This window comes from Coturnix japonica, chromosome 18 (assembly GCF_054131305.1).
Source record: "Coturnix japonica strain WE chromosome 18, WE-NBRP24, whole genome shotgun sequence".
NCBI lineage: Eukaryota > Metazoa > Chordata > Aves > Galliformes > Phasianidae > Coturnix > Coturnix japonica.
Genome location: NC_140680.1, coordinates 13,126,944 through 13,154,718, shown reverse-complemented (window position 1 = coordinate 13,154,718; position 27,775 = coordinate 13,126,944). Strand labels below are relative to the sequence as shown.

The following is a 27,775-nucleotide window of genomic DNA, read 5'->3' as shown; positions in this document are numbered from 1 at the left end:
ATCAGCTCTGCTGACAGCCCTTGGCATTTCAGAGGTGCAAAGTCCAAGACTTGCTGAAATAGCATGGAAACACAGACACATCTGGAGCTCCTGTAAAACCACATTTGCCGACAGAGGCACTTGGAATGTGTCAGCACAGAGGTGGTGTGGGCATATCTGTTGGGGGAACCTGATGGGACTGAAGGAGAGCAGGTGGAATGGCATCCTTGAACCAAGCAGGAGCTGAGCATTCTGCTTCAGGGCTCCCCAGGCACTTGTTGATATCCCAGGACCTCAGTGCTTCAGCAGCACAGGCTGCACGACTGCCAGGTGGTTTGGTTACAGCGATGTGCAGTATGTAGGTGGCGTGGATATACAGTCAATTGCTGCTGAATAGACTGGAGTGTTTGCTCATCAAGCTCGTCTTCAGTAAGGTTCAAGTCCTGCACTTCACAGAGGCCAGTTTCAGCTCCTTAGGAATTAGTTGTAATTTATCCCTCTGTGCTGGGAACCAGAGGAAAAAGATGGCAGTGGCACTGCGGCCATGTCTCCAGAGGAACATCGCAGGGTGCGTGTGTTTCAGACCTGCTCACAGAGGACACCAGCAGCCTGACACCTTCCTGGTGACAGTGTGCTGGAGCTGGCAGGCAGGAGGGGCCCGCATGCATAACTATGGGCAGGCTTCGACCTTGCTGCTGGAACTTACTTAATGATTCTGTTGATGTTCTGGAAACGAAAATATAATTCAGGCCACTTTCTCCTCCAAGCTGACCCTGAGAATCTGTGAGAAGAACTACTGAATAATTAGGGGACTTTTTTTTTATCCCCTTCTCCTCTTTTTGCCAGAGTTACTGCTTGGTGTTGAACCACACTGTAAAGTGTCATTAGTTTCCTTGAACTTATTGGTCCAAGTGTACTTTGCATTAATATAATTACGTAAATTGCAGTCTCATTAATCACAGCATGTTCTGCAGCACATCACTGTCTCGCCTTATTTTGCAGATGCTCTCACGAGTAGGAGCCCCTGCAGCCCCCAGCCAGGGGGTAAAGGCAGTGGCTGTGATGCTTCCCCTGTGCTCTGTTTTTACATCCTGCTTTGTGTTTGTGTGCTTTTTACCCCTGAGACTCAAGAGCATCTGCCAGCTGCGCCGTGGCTGAGGAGAAGGGCAGCTGGGATGCAGGTAGGTTCCTTTCAGGGTATTTAAGTTGTGCCATATCCCTGCCTGCTGCTGTGTCCTTCTGGGACCACAGCAGTGCCAGCACACTGGAGTCCAGGCTGCTTGCAAAGCTTCTGTGCTGTGCTCAGGACCAAGAGCCTGGGTTCTCACCTGGGGAAGTGCTGCAGGGCACTCAGTTCTGCAGCAGCTCCGTCTCTGTGACAGAGCTCTCAGCCTTCCTGGCAATGTAAATTCTCCTGGCTGCATGCTAAAATTACACTGAGTTATTGATTTATCTTTGAGAGGATTTCCTTCCCAGGGGACGTTTCTGGCCATCGTAATGATTTAGCTCTTCTGCGAGCACAGAATCTGTAGCAGAGCAGAGCTGTCCTCCTGCCTGTCAGCCCGCAGCCCCAGATCACACTCCTGAAAATGAAAGGGTATCTTGTCTTTGTGCTGAGGAAGCTGCAAGTCTCATGTGAGCTTTTTTGCCTTGACCCCAACATTATTATCCTGGACTTGTTGCAAATGCAGCTTGGAGGCTGGTGGATACGAGGCATGAAACTGGTAGTAATGCACACGAGCTTGTGTGAGCGTGTTAACTCTTTCAGAAAGCTCCTGTTTGGTGCTGAAGGGGAAGGTTTGGGCCGGGATGTCAAGGGCAACGTGTCTGTTGGAGTGGGAGCAGCCTTGCTCAGACAAAGGCTGGCTTGCTAGAATATATTAAGGCTCTTGCAGTTTTTATCACTGGGTGGCTGCATTGTGACAGATGCCAAAGATATTAGCAGGGATATGATGGGAGCAGGATCATGCAAATGTTTTTTTTCCTCTGATGATACAGGTTATGGCCCCTCTTCTCTTTCTGCTGACTCATGGAGCATCTCCCAAAATCAGGCCAGGCAATTTCCATTTTAACTTCCTCCTTGAGCAGCTGAGGAGACAAAGCCAATTCTCTACCTCCAGCCCTGAAGTTACACTCTGCGATTACAGCACTGAGCACCATCAGTGACCCTTCAGGAAATGTTGAAGTAATGTGTATAGAAGTGAAAGGACGGGACTTTTATGTTTTTGGGTGTCTGAAGTACATTCTTTGGGTTCCCATATCTATTCCTATTGTGGGTTTGGACTTGATTTCTGCTGCAGGGAGTGCACTGCACACTGGTCCAAGTGCAAGGCTGCTGATGTGCACGTTGTTAAACCCCCCCCACAAAACCCAGCATCTCCCAGTGAGGCCCAGGAGGAATGTCTATTTATTTTCCTGTGAGCCAAGCATGGCACAACTACTTTCTTTCTCAGTGATCTATCTGTGAGATAAAACAAGTCCTTAGTGCCTGTCTTAAATACTGCAGTGTTGACAAGTTCTCTTGACAAAAATTAGGCTAATGTCCCTTACGACTGCATTAGCTGTAGAAATGAGGCTTTAAATTGAAGCTTAGGAAAGCACTATACCAACACGCTCTCCAAGGCATCTTCTTATTCCAGCTTTTATTATTCAAATTCATTCTCACTATGGCTTGGCAGCAGAGCTGGCAGACGTTGCGCTCGGTGCGTTCTGCTCGTCTCACAGCCAGGCACTTCGGATCAGGCACCTTCCAGTGCTTAGCAGGGGAAATGTTGTCCAACTGTCTGCAGACCTGCGCTCTCTTGGCTCTGGTGGATGCTGTAGGCCTGGTGGAAGCGGTGCTGGGCTGTATTGTGACCATGCTGTGCAGTGTGAGTTGGGCCAGCTGACACACATCTCGTGGAGATGCAATCCCAAGCATTAGGCAGCACGCTCTGCCAGCACTACAGCACATCCTGAAACGCTCCCAGGGATAACTGGAGCCATGCAGGGGGAGGACTTTTCCTCTGTGGTTTGTTTCTGTCTTTTCAGTTTCAACCTTGACTGCTTTATTTACACAGAAGGTGAGCACAGGAACAGACACTACTTAAAGCTGGTCATGAAGACCCCTGCTGGAGCTTCCCAGCCTTCCCTTGGAAAATAGGGTGGGATTCTCTTGTTGGTTTGTTTTTGCCCCTGCTCCTCTCCCTGAATCTTAGGCTTCAGCTTCTCATCTCATATCACAGATTCAGCATGGCTTAGCTCAGGCCCCTGCTTCTCACACTGGTGCTGGTCCTGATGGATTATTCCTTCCAAGAGTGGGTGCCAGTGGTCTGCTTGGCCACGGCTCTGGTCATCCCACAGTGAGTGCTGGCTGTGCTGCAGCAAGCTGTGGACTGTGCCATCATGTGGGAGACCCATTAGGTGCTGCCAGTGTGGTACAACTCACAGCTTGTCTGCAGTGCACATCGTCATCTGTCCAGAGATGGGGTGGATGCCCTGTCCCTGGATACACTCAAACTCAGGCTGGACGAGGCTCTGAGCAACCTGATTAGTTGGAGTTGTCCGTGTTCGTTGCAGGGGAGTTGGACTTGATGACCTTTAAAGATCCCTTCCAACTCAAACAGTTCTGTGATTCTAAGGGAGCAACTGCTCCTTTCCATGCATTGCCAGGTTGTCTCAGGGCAGTTTTCTGTGCGTGGTCATCTCAGTGCTCTCTGGAGAGAGGAGGAGAGGCTCTTTGAGAGTGACTTTTCCCTCTCTAGGACAGATAACGAAGACAGCCATGTTTGGTGATGTTTTGGAGGTGCTAAAGTCTTGCACAATAAAGAAGCTGATGATGCCTGACTCAGAAAAAAGTATCTACCAGATTCCTAAAATTAGGCAGGATAAATATCTCATTCAATTCCTGCTGTAGATTCTCAGTTCTCCTGGTCATCCCTACTGTCCTCCTCCTACGTTCTGCGTTGTTCTCTGAATGTAGATAAGCGTGCAGCATCCCAGATGGGCTTTTGAGTATTACAAATACACCTGTGGGATGACAGTTATTGAACAGGTTGCGGTGACATTATGAGGTAGTTTAGGAATAAATAACATAGTGAGCTGGCGAGGGTTTGTGCCTGGCTTTTGTAAATAACAGGTCTGCTCGATGTTGGCTTGGTGACACGGTGAGACTCAGGTCAGCAAAGAGTGTGTACAGCTGGATAGCCAAAATGAGCCCGGTGTGGCTGGGACCTCCGATCCCTGCTTTCTTCTTGCTGCCCAGAGCTTTGGAGCAAAGTGCTCTCTGTACTGCTGCACTTCACAGAATCCAGCCTGATATGAGCACGGAAAATAAATTAAGTGCTTTGTATTGAATTGCTAAGCCACATGCATCATGCTGTAAGCAGGGGTGTGGGGTGGTGCGTAAGAAATGGCTGGCTCAAAGCTGGGGATAAGGTTTTGCTTATAAAGCAAGACCATATGTTTTTGTCAGTGTGATGCCTTCATGCTACTGCTTTTTTTGTTGTTTTTTTTTCTTCCTGGTGTATTATCTCCTGTTGTAGTGCAAACGAGAGAATCCTTTGCAGAAAGGGAGGTGGAAGGGCAGCAGCACTTGTTGCAAGGAGCTCTTTGCCATTTGAAGCTTTTCTGTGTTGGCAGCGGCAGCAGCAGATACATCAACAGATGCTACAGCAGTGCCTCCCATCAGAGTGGCACCATATGTCCTCCCTGAGCACTCCCAGCACTCCTTCCCCGGGAGCCTTCCTCGCTAGCATCCGCCTTCGCTGCCATCGCTCTCTATCTGAGCATCCCATGAAGTGGCAGACGCGCCGTTCCCTGCCCCACGCCTGCCTGCAGGCTCTTGTCCTCTGCGGTAACTCCTGCTGCAAGGTGTTTGAGTTCTGATGGGTTTTTGGGCTGGCAGCTGGCTCTTTTTGCTCTCCTGGCCAAGGCAGCAGGTGGGTTTGGCAGGAGCTGCAGCCCAAGGCACAGCAGGCCTGAATAACCCAACTCTCAGCGCGTGCTTACAATTCAGAGAGCACAAATACTGGTGCAGTGGGAGAGCGCTGGCTCAGCTTAAATTGGCAGCCATAAGCAGTGGTCCAGCCGAGTGTCCAAATGTAACCGATGCTTTCACATGTCTGACCAAGTGTTACCTGTTGGAAAGCACCTTCCTTGCGAGCTTTTGTTCTCCTTTAGCTGCAGATCAATTCACAGAAGGAGGGATTGGATTCTGAAGACGTTTTAAAAACATTTTCATTATATATGGTGAGGGAAACAAATTACAGAGAAGACTTTTCTGCACTAGAACAAAGGAGGAGCTTTGAAACCATTTCCAAATAAACACGCGTTGGAGCGGTAGGCCTGACGGATGGTGTTTAAAGACATCATCATTACTGCAGCAAGCAAGCTGTTGACATTAAAATCCTATGATACAAAAAAGATTAAGTCCTCCCAGGGTTTGCTGTGGGCACTCAGCCCCCTATAACCTTGGCTTTATGGAACCCAGAGCACTCCAAATCTGTGCAGGGCACTCTGTGGCATCAGCCATAGGAAAGCAGAATCCCAACAAGCACCAGTAAGTGATTTCTGACTCACTGAATGAGAAACTGGAATAGAAAACGGCTTTTTCTGTGCCCTGAGGAGTGACTCAAGTCCAGCAGAAAGCAGGTTTTTTCCTTTGGGGCACAAAAGGGCACCTGGGCAAGAGCAGAGATGGGGGAGCTTTGGGATGTGTCAGTGGAGTTCTGGGGGTTTCCTTGGGGGTGGCTTTGCTGCCAGCAGCAGCACTGGGGGTTGGTCTGGGAACAGGTTCAGATGGCTCCATCCCTGCTTGGAGTGGAGCACAATCAGTGCTGGAGAAGATTTTGTATTTAGACATCACCATTTTGACAGGCTGAATTGCAGGGTGTTTATTAGCGTAGCTTGGAGTATTATAGAAAGGATTTGTCAGATAAATGGACCGACTAAGTCTTTTATGTGAAACATCCTCGTTGGGTTTTTGTTGTTGTTGGTGGTGGTTTGGTGTTTTTTTTTCTATGTTCTGTTTTTTAACTGTTTCTTCAGCCCTTGATAATCCATCAGTTTCAGCCATTCCTGGAGGATGCGGTATGAGTTGCTGCTGAGAGCTGGTAAGCACGAGGGGATGCAGTGCCCCACTTGCAACAGTCTGTGGGGTGTTGATGCCCAGAACAGTGTCTGAATCCTATGTTTGCCCCATTTAGAAGAACACAGTAATTTAATTTTGTTCATCTTTAGGAAGAAGAGGCTGAATATCTGAAACTTGTGAGCTTTGTAGCCTTCTTCAGCAGTAATGTGAGCTCATAGCAGTGGCTGTGAGAAACAGTTTGTATTTGCTGCTTGCATGTGCCATAAGGACAAATCTATTCTTTCGTGGTTTCCTCGGTGATCCCAGCAAGTGATGTCTCTCTGTCCTTGTAGGTACTTTGCGCAGCGGGTTCTTTGTTCATACTGAGGTCTCCCAGGTGCCATAATAATGCAGAATAATGGGGATGGGAGCAGCTTGACGCTGTGAGGACTTTTGCAGACAGAGGCAGCCCATCAGCCATCCGGGCAGCCCTGGAAGGGATGTGAACTCTGCAGACGCCACAAGCACTTCTTTAAGTAATAGGCTGTGAACATTGTTGGCATGCAGTAATTATAAAAGGGAGCTTCCTCTCTATTTAATTACAGCAGGCACTCGAGCCCCTGCTGTCACTGACTGTGCAGAGCTGAGAGTCATGGAAGGATGGGCAGTGAGTTGGATAGGGCTTCACAAAGGGTGTGCTGCACTCAACAGGCTGCCACTGCCCAGCAGAAGAGCAGAGTCACTGGAAAAACGAGGAGCACACACAGTGGCCGTGGCATCTGCATAAAGTTTGGTCCAGCATCACAGAAGCTCATGCTTAAAGGTGAGCATGAGTGTTGGAGCAGGAGCTTCCTCACTGCTTCTGCTGCAAATGAGGGGCAGTGGGAGATGCCTGGGATGGCTCCTGTGCAGAGCTTTGGGGGCTGATGCTGCTGGGCCTCCCCCCAGGAGGTGACCTGTAGTGTATTAATTTCCTTTTCAGGTGGCACTGAACTGGGAGGACCTGTGAGTGCTGGGCAGCAAACTAATGTAAAAGGCCGCAAGCAGAAAAAGTGAAGGGCAGAAAATAGCAAAATGAGATTCAGGCTCTGTGCTTTCTCTTCCCATCAGTAATCCATCTCTTCTTGACCTGTGCCTGCTACACATCTTCTTTTCCTTTTGCATGTAAAAATGTTCTGTTTTGAAATAACAAGTAGCCCAAGGAGTGCTATGACTCAGCCTCAAGAAAACCCAGGCTGCCTCTGTGCTCACCACTGCTAACCAGTGAGTCTGGAGCCGAAGCATGCTCCAAACCACTCCAGAGTAATGCTTCATCTGCTTTTCTTTGAGCGCAGCACTCAGCCTGGCAAGCAAACAGACAGCACCGTGCTCACAGGGCTTCTCGTGTGAAGCCCCACCTGCTCAGCAGGCAGAGCACACAGCGGAGCACGCAGCTGGGAGGTGCTGGACAGTTGTCATTGCATTGCATGGGCAGAACTATCTCCAGCTGCTGCCTGGGCTCTGTCCCCTTTCCTTTGCACCAAAGAGACTGTGGTTGTTTCTGACCTGAGCTGCACTGGGGCTGGTCAGTATCCAGGGGCTGATGCTGGTGCTGCTGGCTGCTTACAGCATTTCAGAGGCCACCAGAATTCCTCAGCATCTCCTCCCTGCCTGCCATGGTGCTGATGGCTCCTGGACCACAGCAGAGGGGAGCTGTTCTGCCTCTGGGGATTTGTCTCCTTGTGCTTTTTAATGATTATTTTTTAAAGGAGGGGAGATGGTTTTATCAGGTAACTTCTCAGGGATGCTCTGCCAGCCTTGTGCAGCCTTATTATTTTCACAATTTGCTTTGCCGGGAACGTTCAGGCATCGATTTGTGGACTCTTTTGTTGCCTATATCAGAAAGTTCCATCCCCTCACTCCTCTGCGCTGAAAGAAACAAAGAGCAAAGAAAGGTAGATGCTATCTGGCAGTCTCTGAGACACCGAGGTGATTTCTAAGAACTGCGGAGCCAGCCACTGACTTGGTGGTTTGTTTTCACTCTCTTTCTTCTGCAGTGGTAAATGAGGATACTTGCCTGGGAGGAGAGCAGGCAGAAGGGAGGAGCTGAGCTCCCTGCTCCTTCCTGCAGAAGCCATCCCAGAGCAGCTGCCTGCTGCGGGAATGGAGCCGAGCTGCTACTGCTGGGCAGGTCCACGGGGCGCTGCTCTGTTGGAGGTGGGGAAGCTCAGGGACAGGTTCCAGATTGCTGTGTGAGGTTTATTTATATACATGTGCTGCAGAACTTTCCCTGATATTTGTCATGCCTGCTTATCGTTGTTTGAGTCTGGCTGTGCCTTGTCCCTGTGCAGAGGTGCAAAACCAGAGGCCAATGTGGGCAGCCCCACACAGAGCAGTGCACTGGAAGGGTGCTGGGCAGGATTGCACCTTTCTTGTTCAGAGAGGAAATGCAGCTGGCATTTCATCCTTGTCTAGAAACAGAGGGATGAGGTTACCTGGGGATTGCTATGTGACAGATCCTCAGCACAGCAGCCCTCTGCTTTCAGGTACTCTGCATATACTGCGCTGATTCTTCCCTTAGCAGCGCGTGTGATGGAAGTGTGTTATGTTTTCCATTTGTTTATTTGCTTATAGTCTTGTTTTCAGCCCCTGCAGAACTTGATATAGGTGCAGAGCTTCAGAAACGTACACATAACAGAATAATAGATAACTGTGATTTGGTTACAAGGCAATAATTTAAGCCGACAGGTTTAGCTGATAACATAAAACACACAAGAGAAATAAGATCAGTTTATAAATGTCAGCAGAACCCCTGAGAGTGAGTTGCTGTCTCACAGCTGACTCCGGTGCGGTTACTCCATCTAATATATTATAAGGAGAAATAAACGGATGTCTGAAAAAATCTGGCTGACCAAGATTAAAAGAGTGAGGCTATAAATTAAATCCTTCCTCGGTGTCACTTGAAGCAACTTTCAAGACAGACAGGACCCATCTGTGTGTGACGAATGCTGATGTGTTGCTAAGAGCTCAGGGACCTGGCGTGTCTACCCAAGGGGTAGAGCTGGAGGAACTGGAGGTCGCTGCAAGGTGTGGTTCTAAGTGTGAGTGTGCAACACACACCTGTTTGGATAAGCTTTTCTTTTCCAGAGGCATCAAGGAGAAAAAAAAGGGCAGAAAATCACTTAAATATAAAATAGTTGTTACTATTTTTAATTGAGCTTTGGTTCCCAAATGCAACTTAATAAAAACAATAAGTAACAATGAATTCCTCTAGGAAAAAAAAAAAAGCCATTAAGAATATGCTTGTGTATCAACAGAACGTTAAGCTGTGATTGCTTACAGACGCGTTGCTCCGGTGCGTGCTGCTGGTTGTTGAATAGTATCAAATTATAGGAATCAAAGAGAATCAACTGTTTTTGAGGGGAACGTCTGGGAGCTGCGCGCTGCAATGGGATTAACGTGCAGGGTTTCCAGCTTGCTCATTGAAATCAGCAGCTTTAATTACGTTGTTGAAGTCACCCTGCCCTGAAACGCGCGCTGTGAACAATCCTCCGAAGTTCCCCGAGCTGAACAAGGCCGCAGAGCTCACCCTGCCTCAAACATCTGGAATGTCTTAAGTGGATGCACGAATCTTCTTCTGAAAGCGGGGCTGTCTTTCCTGGTTTATTTCATAAGGCAATATGTTTGTCCTGCTGTTGCATCAACCTGTGCTGCTGTGCACAGAAACTCCTGCAGCAATAACTGCCGTTTAAATACATCAGAGCTGAGATTTCTGCTCTGGGCTTTGGACAGTCGCAGTCAAATCTCGTTTAGGACAGTGGAAAGGAGCAGGAGTAGAAAGGTTTGTGTCTTCTCTGATGGCAACATCCTTAATTCAGCCGTGCTGGGTTTGTGAGCTCGTGCACGCCGGGGTTCAGATTCTCTTTTATTTACTGCTCACTGAAAATAGAAACTGGGAGGACTGGCCACATGGGAGTCGGGCAGCCCTACTGGGGGCTGCTCCATGGCTGTGCCTTTTTATGTTTCTTTTAAGTAAAGCCCGTCAGCCTTGTTCCTCTCCCCTGGCAACAGCGTGAACTAATGTGGCCAGATGCACCAGCAACATGAAAGCCAGAATACACTGTCCTGTTGTAAGAGGGACGTTTATTTCTGGCTGCATTTGACAAATCGGGGACTGCTTGAGCAGGTGCTGTGGTTGCAGCCTGGGCTGCCTGAGTGCTGTGTATAACAAGTCAAGGAGCAGTGCAGGGGTTGGGCCACAGGGCTCTCCCCTGGGCTCACAGAGTTAACACAGATGATCACATCAGTCCCTTTGCGCATCAAACTGAGGCAATGTTCTGCTGATAGGATGTGGTGGAAAGAAAGAGTTGCTATCAGAAATGCACTCAGAAATCCTGCAAACTGGATTTCCCTGGGTTCTGTGGGTGTTTGTACCTGCTGTATGGCTTCAGGCTTTGAAATGCTTTGCATTGTGACAAATGTTACAGTCTGAAGTAGGAAGAGCTGCATCCTTTGATCAGTGAAATGTCTCTTTGGTCTTCAATAGGCGGGATCAATCTGTTGATTCCCTAGATTAGAGGATTTTATGTATGAGAACATGCATTTATTGTACAAAATAATTACCCTTGTCTTCACTTCCCTTTGATAGGAGATGCTACCTGTCTCCTACATGCTGAGTTGTTTTATTCTAGACATCATCGTAGGAAACAAAGGAAAGACTAAGGAGGAAATCCATGTAGAGAAGCCAGTGAGCAGCTGTCTGTCTGTCTGTGTGCTTCCGGGTACGTGCAGCTGAGATTTCCATGTTCCTTCAGCTGTGATCCTGCTTTCTTAAGCAGACAAACTTCTTCCATTAAATGGAGAGGAAACAAAATGAAGAGGAAGCAACCAAACATTGTTCTCTCTCCATCCCTGTGCAACAGTTGGCCATTGTGATGTGTTTGTGCTGAATTGTGACCAAGAAAAATACTCTGAATTTCCCATCTTTTGTGCATTTAGAAGCAAAGCTTAATGTATTCCGTGTATTTTTGTTGGCAGGTAGCAGTGATCAGCTATTCCTTTTAATACAATATTTCCAAACCAACACAACCTCACATCGGTACACTTGATATTCAGTGCACCAGGCTGTACTCAGATGTGTGCTTTGATTTCATTTTGGCAGCTGCGTTTTATTCAGCAGTCTATTCCCCTTCCTCCAAATAGTCTCCCAATTCACTCCTGATGTAGGTTTTTAATGCTTGCTTAGGAACTGGCATGTAAGGTCAGTGTGGCATTTCTGCAGGGTTGAAGCAGCACCTGTGTCCCAGGGTTGAGTGCCCAGCAGTGAGCAATTTGCTGTTTGCATTGCAGGATGGGTTTCTGTGTGGCTCTTTGGAGCAGGAGCATTTGACTTCAGCCTTTTGAATACAAACCTGCAGTAGTGCAGGTGGCCTAAAATAACCTGACTTTTTGTTTATAGGTCAAGCTGTTCCTGCAGGGTCACACGTTCGGTTAAATCTGCAGACGGGAGAGAGAGAAGCCCGGCTTCCAGACAGTGAAAGTGGGAAAAGTGATGCAAAAGAAGAGAAGAGAAGAAGAAGGTACGGTGACACAAAGCTCCAGACTCCTGGCTGTGCAGATCTGGACAGACTGTGGTTTCACGTCTTTCATTAGCAGCCAGGATCCCTGGTGCACTCAATTGCTGTCTCTGCTGGAGACGTAATTGCTGGTTTAAGGGTTCAGCGGTGCAGAAACCTGGCCCCCATCCTTTGTGTGTCCTTTGGAAGGTGGGTAGAAGTGCTGAGCGTGGATATTCACACCCCCCTTTGTGGCTTCCTGTGCCACAGTGAGGATGCAGCCTAAAACTACTCATCATCCTAAACCATCAGAGCAGCTGTGGGAGCTTCGTTTGTGTTGACCTGAGCAATGTGACATAGTTTTAACTCTGTGCTGCCTGAGGGCTTACAGCATTCATTTACATGAGTTACTGCTGATGGGCTCCTTAGATCACACAGCCTTCCCTGCACCCAGGCTGATGTCCAAAGTTTCTCTCATGCTGGCTTTTCCCTTTTCCCTTAATAAAGTCAGGTTCAGTTACTGTGAGTACCTTTCTTTCCTGAAGTAGGGGGGTTTGCCATTGTATTTACCATTGCAAATGGCATTTATCTGTGCAGGTGTTTATGGCTCAGGTAAGTTCCCAAACCAATGAGCTCCATGTATAGAGTAATTCAGTGTCATAGATCTCCATGTTAAAGCTTACGAGTTCTTAGCAATCTTTGAGTAACATGGTGGTCCCTTTGAATTCTGAAGCATTTTTGTTTTTCTGTATTCCTACATGAAAGCAGAGGCATATATTAATTAGCAATATTTACTGCCTCAGGACTTGAGATTTTAGGCCAGCATGCAGATTCTAAAGCCTTTTGTGGTTGTCAGGGTGAGGTATCTGCAAACCACGCACAGAATACAGCACTGGGACTAAATCTTTTGTCAAGTGTGGAGTTCTTCTAGTTTTAAGTGAGATACATGTAATCTGGTGCTCCTAGCTCTTTTTCCCCCGGTATTATCCTTCGCTGATATATTACAGTGAAAATATTACAGATAAAATTGTTCACTCGTATAATGCTTTTTCTGTTTGCTTCCTCTGCAAGGCTGAACAAGATGGATATTGACACAAATTCATTCACATCCCAGGAGCTCAAAAAGGCATTGGCGAAAATGAAGGAAAATGAGAAAGCAGAAAGAACGGTAAGGACAGTTCCTTGTTTCTAAAGCAAAGCACAGGATGCTGATGCAAACACCCTGTGTAGAAGGCCTTGGAAGTACAATGGTTAAAACAAGCCACCACGTTTCTTGCTGTCATTCTTGGTGATCCACTGCTGGTGTGAAATTACAAGATCTTTGCTGTGAACGCGGTGCAGGTGCAGTAAGATGACCAACCCCTGAGAGTTTTCTGTTTGGATACTGCTGTGAGTAGACCTGAATTAATAATGCAGAAACGTTACTTGCAAACACTTATGTGAACCCACTGCTCATTTCCTTTCCATTGTTTGCGCTGTGTTTTTATCCATTGTTTAGATGTATTTGTTTAACTGCCACTTAGTTCACAAAGATGTCTGCAAACCCCAAAGCAGAATGAATTTCAATGTGGTGATGTTTGTAAAGGAAGTTATGTGCTGTTCCTTATCCTCATTAGAGTGAGGAAGTGCAGAAAGTTCAGCTCAGTCCCTTCTGTTTTGAATTCAGTGATGGTGACCAACCACTGGATGTAGCATCCTCTGAACACTTGGATATCATGGCTCAAGTTTTCAGTCTCATCTGGTAGCAAAAACCAGATGGCTGTGCTGAAGCATAGGCTAAAGTTTGCTTACAGAAGTTGTAAACGTCCTGGTCAGTTACACAGAGGAGACAATCTGAAGTCAAACAGAATGTGTGCTGCTTGGACCTGGTCCCCAGGATGGGACCAGCCACAGGCATGACATGGGTGGATTATATATGATCCATTGTATTGTTCACAGCCTTTTTTCTCCTTTTCTGCTTACAAGCATTTCCTTAAGCCCTGGCTCCTCCTGCTGCCTTGCAGTTGAAGGGAAATTGAGGTGGGAATCAAGGCAATAGTCTTTGAGTCCCAGAAAATCTTTTCTCCTCTATCTGGCATCAGGGCAGTGTTTTGTTTACTGTACGATTATTTATGCAGCAGCCAGCATTACTGATAGCAGGACTTCTTGAAATGAGTGTCATTTAAATGCAAAAATTAGTGACACTCTATTATGTGAAAATAAGCCATATTTTAGAAAAACCTGTTAGAATAGCTATTGTCCCAGCAACTGGGCTAAAACCAGCTACATCTAATGGACCTAAAGTACTCCATTTAAAATCTCTCCTGCAGGGAGCAAATTCATCCTTGAAGTAACTGTGTCAAAGTAAATTGAGTTACACCAAGCATGCTCCTGTATATGCTATTGCAAAAGCAATTTCTCCTATGTGGTTGGAGTTGGGATAGCATTCTGTGTGTCTGTGCAGTTCCTATAGTGATTAGGCTGGCAATCATTAGTGCAGATTGTACATCATTAGATTGCTTCATTCCATCTCTGTTTCTTGCCGTCTTGCTTTCTCCAGCTCTTGGGCAGCCCACCTTTAGTGTGTACCCTCTGCTTTCTGTGTCCCTGTACACAGCAGCAGGCTTTGCCCCTCCTGTCCCAGTGTTACCAGTGCTGCAGCTCTTTAGGCTCCGATCTCTGGCAGAGCCTTCCCTACCACACACCCTTCCATTGCTCTTGGTTCCTCAAAGCTCTCTAGATGTTGTTTGTACAAGCAACACTGCAAAATGGCCACTGTCCTGCAATGAACCCCATGGCATCATGCTTCAGCTGCCTCCCCTTTGTGCAACATATTGCTCAGCACAATCAACACGAGAGCTTGCCCAGGGCTGTGAGCAAGTCAGGTCCTGAGAACATCCTCATACAGGCAAATGAAGACCAGCAGTGCTTGCCTCTGTTCAGTGTTGTTTTGAAAGGTTCACAAGGTATAGAAAACATGTACAGGTGCTAAGCTGCGTGGGGAATGTGTGCTGAGACCCAGGGGCTGTATTTGACAGATAATTAGGTTCCAGGGCTTCTCAGAAGTGCCTGGGTTTGCTTGCTAAACTTTGTCTAACCTGCCTTCTTATTTTTCTCCTGCTTTCAAGGCCCATGAAGAAGAAGTAAGGAAGAAGTTCCGTCCCATAGAGCAACTGAAGGAAGAGTTTGAAAAGCTGAACGTGAAGATGGAGACGGATTATGAAATCATGGATAAACTGATCAGCAAATTTAACAGCTCCGCTTCCACGCTGGATGAAAAAGTAGCGGCACTTTATGATCTTGAATATTATGTTCACCAGGTAACAAAACCCCATTTGTATCTACCATGTAAAATCCAGGGACTAAGGTATCATAAATGAGGTTTTATTTTTCTTATCAGTATCAGGTAATATAAATTCCTTAATTAGCATAATCCTGGGACAATAACAGATAGTGGAGGGCTACTGCAGGCTTATTTTTTTATCCGAGTTTGAATAAATCAGCACTCGTAACAGTAGCAAGCAGTTTCCTAGGGGTTAGTGTTGCTTTATTTGTTGTCTGTTCTCAGGATTTTTTTTCCCTGTCCTCTTTTTCTTTCTTTATATATGTGTTAATATTGTGAAAATGGGTTTATCTGCAGTTTTGTGGCTGAGTGTTGTGGTGGCTGCTAGAAGAAAGCAGCTGTATTTTCTCGCTCCTTCCATGGGAAGCGTTTGTAGCTGCAGGTAGGTGCCCTTACACCAGCTGACAGAGAATGTCTTCGTACCAGGGAAGATGAGAGACACCCAAAGCCTGTGTTTTGTCTTGGCATGAGTAAGGAATGGCCTGCAGAGCCGTCCTCAGAGCTGGTGGCAGAAATGACTGAAGGCTCAGGCAAACGGCCAGTTGCTGAGCATCAGCTGAGCCGTGCTAATTAACTGTGCGTGAGGCTGAATATCTCCTGAAATCTGTCCTCTTCAATTTGTGCTCACATTCTCTTTTCCCCCCTCAGATCTCTCTTTGTGTGCTTTAAGCTCACACATTCTCAGCTCTGGTTTGCTGCAGGCTGTGGGCAAATCACTCTTTCTTTGCCGTCGGCTGCTGCGTGTCCAAGCATTGAGGCTGTGCACAGCCTCGTGGGGAGGATGGGGTTCTCCCTGCCCAGCAACTGGGAGAACTGGAGCAGACTGGGAGAGTAGTTGCCCTCATTTCTGAGGGTGAATTTATTAAAAAGCAAACACGTATTTTTTTTTGCAGTTAGCTGAAGGAATGAGCTGCTGGGAGTGGAGTCCCATGTTCCATCTAATAGAAGTGTTATTTCCAGGGCTCTTTGTCTTGTGTTTCCACATTAAATCTCTGTCATGCACACGCAGAGGCTTCCTTGCTGTTTGTTCTCAGTGCCTTTGTTTCACTGACTGCATCTGTCTGACTCAGAGAAAAAGTGTGAACAATGGGCGCCCTCAGAGCTTTGTATTTATTTATACTCAGGCTAATTCTTGTGGTTAAGGGTGCCAGAGCATCAGGCCAGCATGCTAAGAAGTAGCCCCCAAACACACTGGGATGCTTTGCTTTCCAGCATCGTGTTCTGGATTATTCCAGCAGAAAATCCTGCCTGCTTTAGGGTGAAGGATTTCAGCCCATCGAGAGCAGCAGGGAAATGATCTGCGCTGCCTGGCCAGGGACTGACCGGAGCATCAAAGGGAGCCGCATCCAGCATCAAATGGGTCAGACAGGGGAAATGGCAGGGAAGCTGGCACGGAGCACAGAGGGCTCCTTTGTGCATCGATCACAACGCCGCTCTGTGCCCGCACTGCTGGGGCAGATGGCTGGGCAGCACCTTCTCATCAGGCAGGAAGCTGATAAGAAATATGACTTGTCTGTAAGCCAGCATGGCTTTTCCTTCCCTTTCTTCTTCCAATGACTTGAATGCGTCCAGAATTCTCTGCTTGGTACTGACTTGAGCAGCACTGGCTTAATGTAATTACTGAACAGCAGCCAGATCTGCCTGCGCTGCATATCAGTGGGCTGACCCATGGCCGGGAGACCTGGGGCACTACACAGAGACCAGGGGAAACCTGCTGCTGCTGTGCTAACTGCATACAGAGTTCCTGTTGGGCAACGCACACTGTGCCCCAAGAGCTGAGGATCATGTCCTGCTCCACAGCATGGTCTGGGCATCCTGGACCTGACTCACCATGAGAACTGCAGGCAGGGGCTGAGCTCCTTCTCCCGAGTGCTGGCCCGAGGGCTCTGTACTTGCTGAGGGTTGGGTTGCCAGCTGTGCTTTGCTTCTCATCAGTCAGGATTCAAGTTGGCATGTTTGGGAGCCCATCTTGGAGGAAGGGTTGGCTTGCTAGGTTATCTGTGATGCATAAAAACCAAATGCAAATGTGAAGGGGCCAGAGCATAACTCATTTATAAACAGAGTTCACGGTGCTTGCACAGCAGTGTGTGGAGCCAAGCCCAACTCCATGCTTTGCAGTCTCTTTCTCTCAATTATTTACTCTCCTTATCTTTCTCCTTTCCCTCCTCTGACATGCTACACCATTTCTCGTTGCTAATTTCCTCTCCATTGCAGATGGTTGTCATGCAGCTTTCCCTCGCTCTCATTCTCCAACATTTCCTCTCTCATCTCCCCTCCCCAGTTTCTTTCTCTTCCAATTTGAAGGTGTTCCCTTGAGTAACTGCTGTCATATTTGTTCTTCTCCCATCCCTCTCCTCTCCAACCTTGCCTGTGTACTTTAGTCAAGAGCTCTTTTGATCTTTGCCTTTCTTTGTGCTGTTTTCAGTGGACTGAAATGAGGCGCAGGCAGAGTGCCTCTCAGCAGCCTCTGCTCCCCAGAGAGGTCAGTGCCTCCGAGTTGTGGGGTTTGGGACTCGTGTTGTGGTTTTTGGTGTTCCTTTTCTCTGTGGTGAGGGAAGGAGCTCTCACGAGATACTCCAGAGAAGAAAAGGATGCTGCTGAAAAAAGAACTCACCTTCAAAATAGGCTTTGCAGCACAATCTGTATGCTGTGGCAGAGCTCTGGCTGGCAGGAGAGCTGCCCCGCAGGACTCTTCTCTATGTGAGGATACCACGGCGGCTGCGTTCATCCCAGCTGCTGCTGGGTGCAAACTTTCTGGCCTGTTATTTCCTGGTGAGTCTGTTCCTTCCTGAGCAGAAGAAAATGCCCAATTCTGGCCTTAAAACTGCCCCCAAGTTCTTACATTGGAGCCATCAAAGCCCTGGCCAGTGGGGGGGATTCAAATCCTGAATGAGCTGCAGCAAACCCACAGAGATGGACTTTCTGTTGGCAGCTTTGCAGTGGGACAGTGAGTGGCAGCTGTTGTCTGAGTGGGGGGAACGGGCGAGCTATAGCTCCCCACTTTGTGCTTGTAAAGGCTCGTAGGACGTAAAGCTAAATAGCTTATTTGTTCTCTTGGGTGCCTGAAGTGTGTGACGTACGGCCAATTTTGGTGAAGGTACACGGTAAAGGAAAAAATTAAGCTGGGCACGAAAGATCTGTCAGCTAAGGGAGCACATGGGAGCGGCGTGCAGTGTTTATTCTGTCCTGCTCCGTCAGCTCAGCGCTCTCACTGAAATGGGGAGGTCATTTGGCACAGTTATTCTAATTCTTCTGTTCTGTTTCCATCCACTAACACGGCGCTGTCGTCTTTGTGTCTTTCACAAAGGAAATTTTTTTTGCACAAGCAATTGGGTAAATTTGTCAGACGTTTCCTTTTAAGCTGCAAAAAAAGCCTTTAGAACCAAAATGCATCGATTTGACTTTGGACCGAGTTTTGTACTGGAAGCACTTTGCTCTGCTTCTCTGACTTCAGTCTGCAAAGCACCCAGAGCCCTGCTTTAACTTCCCCCTAAGAACAGACGTTTGCTGTGATTTCTGCCTGCTTTGCCCCACGTCTCCTTCAAGTCAGAGACTGATGAATTTCCCGCAGGAATTCCCACTAACGTTTAAACTTCTCCCTAGTGGCGCTTAGTCCAATATTGTTGGATTTAGACAAATCATTGTATGGGCTGCCCCAGGGAAGGGCTCCTTGCTGGCGCTCCCAAACAGGGGCTGCCTGCTTGCTATTCACATCTGTGTGGAAGTTTTCACTGTGGTCATGGAAAACAGGAACAGCCGTGCAGCGGCTGATGTTCTGGGGCTGCTGATGGGCTCTTAGACACTTGTAACTCCTGGTGCTACCATTAGAGCATTAATTAATTAATTGCGTTTGCAAAACAGATGATTCCCTGGGTTCCGGTAATGGCCGCTCAGGGGACTGAGCAGAGAATTTTCTCTGCTGACATCACTGTGCTCCCTGCACTCCCAAAGCACGTGCTGAGGGAAGCTGGGATGGTTAATCTGAGTGTCAGCAATGCCTTCTGCATTGGATAATAGTCACCTGCCAGCAGACACATGACGTCCATTGCTCACCGGCAGCACTGTATGAAACACCCGCCACAACTGCTCTGTTAATTTGCAATTGCTTTTAATGCTCAGAGCTGATGAGATGGGCAGGGACGGGGAGCTGATGCTCCTTCTGAAACAAAGCGCTTCTGAAGAAATTGGCTCCACAGGCCTGTGGCCGTTCTGTGCTGACAGGGATCTGCTCTCTCCCAGGTGGACAACGCGAAGGATTTCCTCTCCATGGGCGGATTGCGGCTGGTGATCGAGGGCCTGAACAGCACGGAGGCTGTCCTGAAGGAGCACGCTGCCTTTGTGCTGGGAGCCGCGCTCTCCAGGTGAGCTCTGTGCCCCCACACCAGGTGTAGCAGGTGCTTCTCCTCAGCCCTCTGGTTTATTTCCCATTGCCAGAGCTGGCAGCTTTTCTCCTCCTGCAATGCCCAAATTTCCTCTCCCCCCACCCGGCCTTTTGCTTCCCCCAGGCTTCCCTTCAGTGCATCCTCATCCTGCTCATTAGACTTAGCCAGAAGTAATTCAGCATGGGAACTGATGGCTTTTTTCTCTGAGCTCCTCAGTTTTGCACAGTCCAAGGGGAATAGTTCTGCCTCTTCTCCTTTCCCCTTAGCAGCCCTTTGAGAGGGAAGATTTTGAGGATGATGCAGTTATGATTGCCCCGAGAACTCCTTTCCCCCTCCTATTCCTTGCTCCTGGGCTGCTTTAGGACAGTGAGATGCTGATTTCAGAAACGTAGCAACTCTCATGATCTCTGAAGGTTTTGTTCTTAGCCCTGGGGACACGTGCCTCTGACCTACAGGCACAACCTACAGGGTTTCAGTTAGGCAGGGGGTTACAGATTGATCTGGAGGATTCTTGTGATTCACTATGGGATGGCTGTTGCCCAGAGGAGCTGCTCAGGCTGCCTGGTGCCACCTGGGAACGTGCACCACTCTGGCTTGCTATATGGGCAGAATGGGGGTTGTGTTGGTGCTCGTTTTGTTTGATGGCTCTCTGGGCTTTTCCCTGTGCGTGTATGTGGTGTGCATTCATCTGAGACTTCAGAAATGCATTGGATGGACCCAAACTTCAAGGTCAGAAGCTCAGACTGAAGATTGAAAGTCAGGGCCATTATATCTGCTTATTTCTATGCCTAAAAATACGATCGCTTTCTCCGCCATTATAAATTATTTATCGCTTAGTCTAATATATGGTCTACAGATCTACATTTCTTTTGCAATCTTATATACAATGCAATTGGTCTTCAGCATGTGTAAAGTAATGTGGCTTCAGTGACAGCAGCAGGTGCCCTGATTTACACCAGGAAATGATCCAGCTCGTGGTTTGAAGCAGAGCTTTGACTCACTGATCACCATAAGATTCATTCCTTGACTTCAGAAATGCAGACCTGCCCTTCTTATGCCAGCACGCATTAATATTTGAAACAACATTATAATCTTTTCCTTAGGATCTTTAATGGCATGTGGATGTTTAATTATGTTTCATAAAGAGAAAAGTCATGCAGGGGCTCTGGAAGCATTTAAAGAAAACCTACAAGACATAAAGGGACTATTGAATCCTGCCTTCCCTGGCTTAGCTAATGTGACATTATCAGGACTCGAGAAATTAATTGTCTGACGATATGAGCATGTAGCGGTGGCTGACGAAACTAATGCCTCGCATGGTGTTCCTCAATTAGAAGTGCCTTTCTTTGGACAGAAACTGTACTTCTCCAACACGACAATGTGAAAATGTAACTTTAGAAACTTTGAAGCCTTTTTTTCTTTAAAGGATATTCTGACAGATGGTAATTTTTAGTGGTTCAGATGAAGTATTGTCTGAGAGCTCAGTTCCAGAATGTGAGGAAATATTATGCCTGGGTTTTGAATTTGCTTTTTTCTCCTTGCTGTGCTGTGCTTAAGCTTTCTCAGTAGACACCTACATGCCAACTCATCTGCTTTGTGCTAGCTCCTTAATTTGTTTGTTCGTACATTTTCTCAGGTTACTCTGTGCTCTGTTTTAGCTGCCAGGGGCATTTCAAGTACTTAATGCCAAGCAATTTGGGTTGTGTTTTGTTCTTTGAAGGGGTTGTTATTTCTTTCTTTCCCCCAGAGCTGTTCCTAATGGCCTCAGTCTGTAGGCTGCAGGAATTTTCTTGCAGTGCCTGGAGAAGCAGCGTGCTGGGCTGTGTGCTGTCCTCACCTGCTGGGACCAGGTGCTGTGCTGGATGTCTGGGCACTGAAGGGGCAGCAGTGCTCACAACCACCTGCTGGCTGCTTGGCCATCCCCAGAGCAGCTAGTTTGGCTCAGGTCAGGGGTTTCAAGCTAAGCAAACCTTCCCCCCAAAAATCAGACTGTGATTGTAGCAGCTCCTCAGCCAGTGTGGGATGGCTGGAACTCCTTCTGTAGCTGAATCTGGAGGAGGGAGCTTTACCTGTGCTGTTGTGAATAGTCAGCTTGTGTTAGGCCCCAGAGAAACCACAGGGCTCTGAGCGGTCTCAGACCTCACTGAGTCAGAGCCAGAACCTGTAAAAAAGTAATAATAATATTCAGGTTTTCTTCAGGCATTCTTTGTCCCTGACCGTTCAGGTGGGTACGGGTGTGAAGCTGGTGAGGGATGGGGCAGCCAGGTGCATCACCCTGATCTTGCTCTGCTGTGCAGAGACATTTGAGCCACGTTCCCATACAGAGCCCAGTGATTTCCCAAGTCCACAGGCTAAAACCAAAACCTGATTTCTGTCCCCAGACTTGGAACTTTCTCAGTGCTGAGTGAGCTGCTGCAGGGTGAGCAGGAGCTGGAGATTCTCCCCTTGCTTTGGTCACGGTTTCAGTGTGGATTTAAGTGCAGCTGCTGTAGGATGGGTGGCAGTGCTGCATCAGGCTGTGTCCCTGGAGCTGCCTGCCTGCAGTCCAGTTGAATTCTAGCTCGGATCTGAAAACCCAGTTAGAAGAAAGTGGTTTTCAGGTATCGGCAACCACAGCCCTGGGGCCGTGTAACCTGTGTGAGGTACTGAATCAGCAAAGGAAGGAGGAGGCAGAGGGCACAGCAGGGGCAATTCAAGATTTCTTCTTGCTTGAAAAGCAGCCTTAGCACAGAGGGGTCTGGCTCCCAGAGCAAGGAGTCGCAGAGTCTGCTTGCCTGGGTGTTGCTGGGACGGATGCTGTCCTCCAGGTGTCCATCTGCCTCTGTTTGTGAGCCTCCCTCTTGGAAAAGGGTGACCTGGTACGAAAGAAATCAACATTTCACCTCTTGTTTCTCTTCTACGTCCTTCATTTTTGACACTTGGGGTTTAATCGCCACGTTTGTGACCAAATCAAACATCGTTCCATCTGGCAGAGCTCTCTGAGCGCCGCCCTTATTGCAACTCTGCAACCTCATCACAGCCTCTCTGTTCTTAAACCTTTAACAAAATGTTTTCCATTCAGCAGTTTACAAAAGTAAACTTCATTGGAACAATCCTCAAGTGCTCTGATTGCAAATAAAAGTTAAATGCACTAACAAAAATAATTGCCAGGCATGTGGGGTTGTACATTTAGGTATCCATAATTCACTAACAGAATATGCCAATACACAACATTATCTGGATTTTCAGTGATTGCATTAGCATAAAAGCACGTTAGCGTGTATCCAGTGGTACTAACATTGAAATATATATAAAGTATGAAATATTAAGATAAGGCATTTTGGAGGCAAGTGAAACTGCTGTCTGTAAAACGTTGCAGCGTGTTTCTGAAGGTACGCTGCAGTGTCTTGGGGTGGCAATCAGCATTCGCACCATTGGGTCCAGACATTGCAAAAATGTCAATGTTTTATGCAAAGAGGAGCTATATTAAGCTAAAAAGATTGCTGATGAGAGAAGTGTCTTCTGATGTCCTCTGAGCTATTTACAGGCTGCATCTTCCTTTGTTCGCAGCACTGCCAGGCCTCTGCAATTTGTATCGAGATGTTTCACAAGGCTGGAAATGTTAACCAGCATGGATTATTTTGTGATTAAAGCTTCAGTTTTTACAAACTTTACCGCCAGGAAACGTTTTTCCACACCAATAATTTGAACATTTTAATATTTTGTAATAAAAGGATTTTTGTAATCCGTTTAAAAGGGGAACAGTAATTTATGTCAAACGCCTTCTTGAAGCTTTATCCCAAACGCTCCCCATATGCTTAGGGGTGAATTAGAGGTGAGGATGGAGAGAAGCTAAGCCATGCAACCTGTGAGGCAAAGAGAAGCAGTTGGTATTTCAGGGGGAGAGGCAGACAGGGCAAAGAGTGAGGAAGGAGCCACGTGAGGAGCCAGGACTGCAGTTCTGATCAAGCTGCATGGCTACAGACAGGGTGTCAAAGCTGTTCTCTGAGCTGGTGTTCGCTGTATGTCCTGGCAGGATGCTGGGCAGCCCCATCTCAGCTTCTTAAGCTGGGAGACCTTTCAGTGAGCCCAGATCTTGCTGTTCCCCATTTGGGGTTGGTGAAGTCTTGGGAGCAAACTCATCACAGCTGGTAGACTGAGCTTCGTCTTGTTAAGTTTCCTACGGATACCTCATGTCAGCCCATTGCTTCTCTTACCCGTTTGGTTTGAGATTATTAATCCCTTAAACTCCAACCGTGTGCATCACAAACATCCCAGCAGCCGCTGTTCCCCTTACCAGCCTCAAGGTGCATTTCGGGCTCACTCAGGTGCACATGTATTGCCCAGCACCACAAAGTGCTTCTCTTTCCAGTTTGGCTTCTGCTTTCTCATCTTCTTTTCTTTGGGGTCCGGGCTGGGGAAATGCTGCCTCGCATCCCTGCCGTGTGTGTATTCGGAGGTGCCTGTTGTGCAGCGTGTGGCTGCTGTGCTGTGTCAGAGCAGCACTGGCTCCTTCCAGAGTATCTTTGTTAGAGGAAGATGTTCCCACCAGATTTAATGGCTTTGAGTTCAGTTTGACCTCACCGTGGAGCTGGTTGATGCTTACTGCTGTTTGATGGTTAGGTCCAGTGTTAAGCAATAAAACTCAGAAAAAGTGAAATTAACGACCTCGCTTCAGTTCTGTCTCATCAGGACATCAGAATGTCCAGGCAGCAAAATACATACAGTTAGCTTAACAAGCGCTGTCCCTACCCATTTATTTCAAATCCATCTTCATGTTTGTCCCATCCTCCTCCGGCTTCTCTTCTTACACCCTACAATCTTTTCCCATCTCTTCATTCATTTGCACTGTTTGCTTCAGTGGCCTTGTTTGACAACTCCGTGTGCTTGGCACCTCTCAGACGCGGTAATTCTCGCTCGACTCCCTGCCCACTGGTAATTTCCTGCTTTGTAGGCTCTCTTCTATTTTGATTTGAACTCCTGACTTGTGTGGAGTTAGCAGCCTCGCTGCACTTCATTTCAAATTAATTTGATTGGGTCGCATCAATTTTTTCAGCAGCGATAATGAACTCAACCTATTTAGCCTTTCCCCATTATAAATAACCTTAACAAAAACCGCGGTGTGGTGTAAAACTGTGTTTCATCATCATGGTTAATTATGTGGAAGAATCAATCCCTAAACATTTTTCAGCGTCTAAAATGTAACAAGGAAGTGTAATTAACAATTATATAGTAAACTGCCGTCCTTGGCCTCTCAGGAAGGCAGGGAGAGCAGACACCAGGAGAAAAATCTAGAATCAAAGGTTTGCTTCTGTTTTCATTTTCCTGAGTGCTTTGGCAGGTTAAATGCTGGTTAAATGCTGGTTAAAGGCTGGTTAAATGCTGGTTAAATGCTGGTTAAATGCTGGTTAAATGCTGGTTTCTGGGAGCTGGTTGGGTGCAGCAGTGGAGGCTCAGCTGGACATCTGGGGCATCTCAGTCTGCCCCACAGGGATTGTTTTCAAGGCTGAGGATGTTTCACTTGTGTTATATGTGGGAAGTTTTCAGGTGTTTACCACATCCAAGGGTTTGGGTTGGGTTGCACTGCTGGAAGGAAGGGAGAGAGGAGGAAGGAGGCTCCGAAATGTAAGTTCAGTTGCTGATGGCTGAAATCAAAGTGTTGGAGATCCTGCTCCAACAGTGAGAAAACCTGCAGCTTACCTCCCAGCATCACTCAGCTTTGCTCTTTCTAGACTTGGACAGGACTGGAGTATCCTCAGTCCCAGGTGTGTTTGCTCACTGCTCTGGGGCTCAGCCTGGGTGATGCACATGATCCCATCCCCACATCCCTCACCAGGAGGTGAGGCCCCAGAGCCACCCAGGTCCAGCGTTACGTAAAACAAGCTGCTTCTGTCTTCTCTCATTCAGTAAATGCACAAGGCGTGCTCTCTGCTAAAGTAGTTGAGTTATTGTGGTTTACATTTAAAATATGCATTCGGACTGGTTACCTAACCACTTTCTGCACAAGCCAGTGTTTCATCACTGGACACAACATCTATTCCGTTGTCACTGCAGCCACTATTTATTCATCATCCATGCTCTCTATTTATCCTTTCTACTACAGCCTCCGTGCTCAGTTAATGGCTTTACGAGCTTCAAAGATTTTCCTACATAACACCTACATTATTACATTATTTTCCTGACCTGCAGTGACTTTTCCACATTGCGTGTTCTCTGCATTCCCTCCAAGTAATAGGTGCAAAAAGCTCCACAAAGAAGAGGCATGTGTGTCTACTCTTTAATCACATTGTGCAAGAGGCTGTAGCAGCCCCTCGTTAATGTGTTTTTAGAAGGGAGGTTGAAGAAGTGCTTTGAATAGAACAAAGAAACAAAAAAGTGGAAGGAGGACGAACAATGGGAGCAGGAAATGCAGGATCTAGCCTCAATTATGTACCTGCACTGAGGTGTGTTTGGGGCAGTCAGAACTGACCCAATGGCTACATCAGTTGTTTGAGCATGTGTAGGAGGATCTGGATCCCATCCCCTTCTTGCAGGTCTTGCTATGTGCACCCTCCTACCCCTTTCCTGATCGCTGCTTTTGTTGGATTTAATTGCTGGCAGGCTCTGTGCTAGCATGCATAGGCAGATCTGTCCAGGTTTGGTTTGCAGTGTGAGTGGTAAAGGTGGACTCAGGCTTTCAGAGGGGATTTGGGGACCTGCCTGTAGCTCTTGCGGGGGTCCAGCCAGCAGCTGCAGGCATTCACAGCATTAGGGCTGGCCCTGGCCTGTGCTGGCTGAAGAGCCACCAAGGCTCAGCATGTGACCACGTTCCCAGGCTGGCATCTTCCAGCCCGCCTGTTTTCCAGTTATAGTGTTTTGATAAAGTGTTTCCTCTTGTGTCTGCTCAGATGCCTTCCGATTCATTGAAATAGTTGGTTATTCATCCACAAAGACAGTTCCTCGGGTCTTCTACCAGATTGCTTCCAACTTCAGCCCCTTCAAGGCTCTCCACATGTTTGTATAGGGTAATGTTCTGCCAAGAGAAAAAACAACAGCTTACTGGAAATTATCTTTTTCTGAAGAAACTCATCATCACTGCTGACTGCTTGCTGCTTCCCTCAGGTGCTGACGTTCTGCATCTTCTTGTGAGCCGGGTTTTGATCTGTATTTTAGATGATCCTATTTCTGCTCAAAAGAAAATGTCCGTCGGAGCCCCTCGAGCTGCCTCATGTGCTTTGGAGGGGCTGACTGGCTGGGCTGGCTGGGAAGCTGGGCACAGCTCTCAGCCCCTCGGCCTCCTGGGGACAGCCCCTTTCCCACACCTCAAAGCCATCACCAAAATTTGAGAGACATTACTGCTGCTCCCTGACACCCCTGTGTGAGATCTGAATAGATTTGAAAACTAATTTGCTTCTCTGTACGTCACTTGTCCTTTCTGCTGCATTTAATGAGTTTCAGAGGCAGTGCAGCCACTTCCAGTAGGCTGCCGTCAAAGGACCACGTCCCTGCCTCCGTCAGAGTCCTGCAGCACGCTGTGCTCCTCGCACATTCTAACCAGTGCTGTCTCCTGAATCTGTCATGGAATGCATGGTATGAGGTCTTGCAGATGTCCTTTGCAGATTGGCTCTCCTTTATGAATCTTCAGAATGCCCTGGAAATAGGCAACAGGAAAGAGAAGGAACTCCGACAGCATTTGGATGGTGTTAGCAGGAGTGCACGGACATGTGGGTCATGGTGGAGGTCCCGTCCATCACACTGCTTCTCCCCACGTTCATGATTCTTTATCAGTCATTCCTTCCCAGATGTTTGATTCTGCTTATTGCCCTGTGCATTTTGAGCATCCTTGCATATGTCTTGCCTGTCACAGACTCAGCATCACCTCTTTTCTTGGGAGAGGAATGAGTGAACGTGGTGCTGGTGGAGGCTATTCATCCTTGACTCCATCTGCTGAGATCAATAATGAGAGCTGCTGCTTCGTATGAACCACCAGATCAACATAGGAATTGCCTTATTAATGCAGATGTGTGGTCTGTCTGGTCAGCACGCACCTGTGGCTGCAGTCAGTGCAGGTAGGAGCAAAAAGCTTGAGGTGGCGATGGTACAGTGAAATGCAGATGAGGTTCCCTTGCCTGAAGCAGCTAAAAACTGCCGTATGTGATGAGATGCAAGGGTTCTTGTTTTTTAAATCTATTTCTGTGGATGTGACAGAATTTAAAAGGGTTTCTGGATTCTGGTGCATGCCTGGTGCAGCAGGGGGCCGGCTGCAGGAATCCGCCGCTCGGCTGCTGCACACGTGAGCCCTCTGATCTCCCTCTGCGAGCTCCTGGCCTCCCATTGGAAGCGGGCTGCCTTGCCTTCCCATCCCTGCTCTGGTCGTGAGAGCCCATAAACAGGGCACTGGTGTGTTTGCGTGTCTCTCACTAAGCAGGAATTCACCTGTGATGTTTCCCGAATTAATACCTTGCCACTCTTCTTATTTAACAAGATCATTTTCCAAGCTGAGAACGGTAACTACCCTGAAATTTTCTTTCTGAAAGATGCTTTTTCTTCT

At 47.5% G+C, this 27,775-nt stretch overlaps 1 protein-coding gene across 5 annotated transcripts in view; it reads left to right on the top strand.

The window, feature by feature from the left end:
• SIL1 (SIL1 nucleotide exchange factor) overlaps positions 1 to 27,775 on the top strand; it is a 90,075-nt gene that overhangs the window by 40,055 nt on the left and 22,245 nt on the right. For all 5 annotated transcript variants that reach the window (XM_015876024.3, XM_015876023.3, XM_085519314.1 and 2 more), the window contains 4 exons: positions 11,466 to 11,586; positions 12,634 to 12,730; positions 14,670 to 14,861; positions 19,124 to 19,245. In XM_015876024.3, the coding sequence (XP_015731510.2) occupies positions 11,466 to 11,586; positions 12,634 to 12,730; positions 14,670 to 14,861; positions 19,124 to 19,245 (532 nt within the window). The remainder of the gene's footprint in view (positions 1 to 11,465; positions 11,587 to 12,633; positions 12,731 to 14,669; positions 14,862 to 19,123; positions 19,246 to 27,775) is intronic.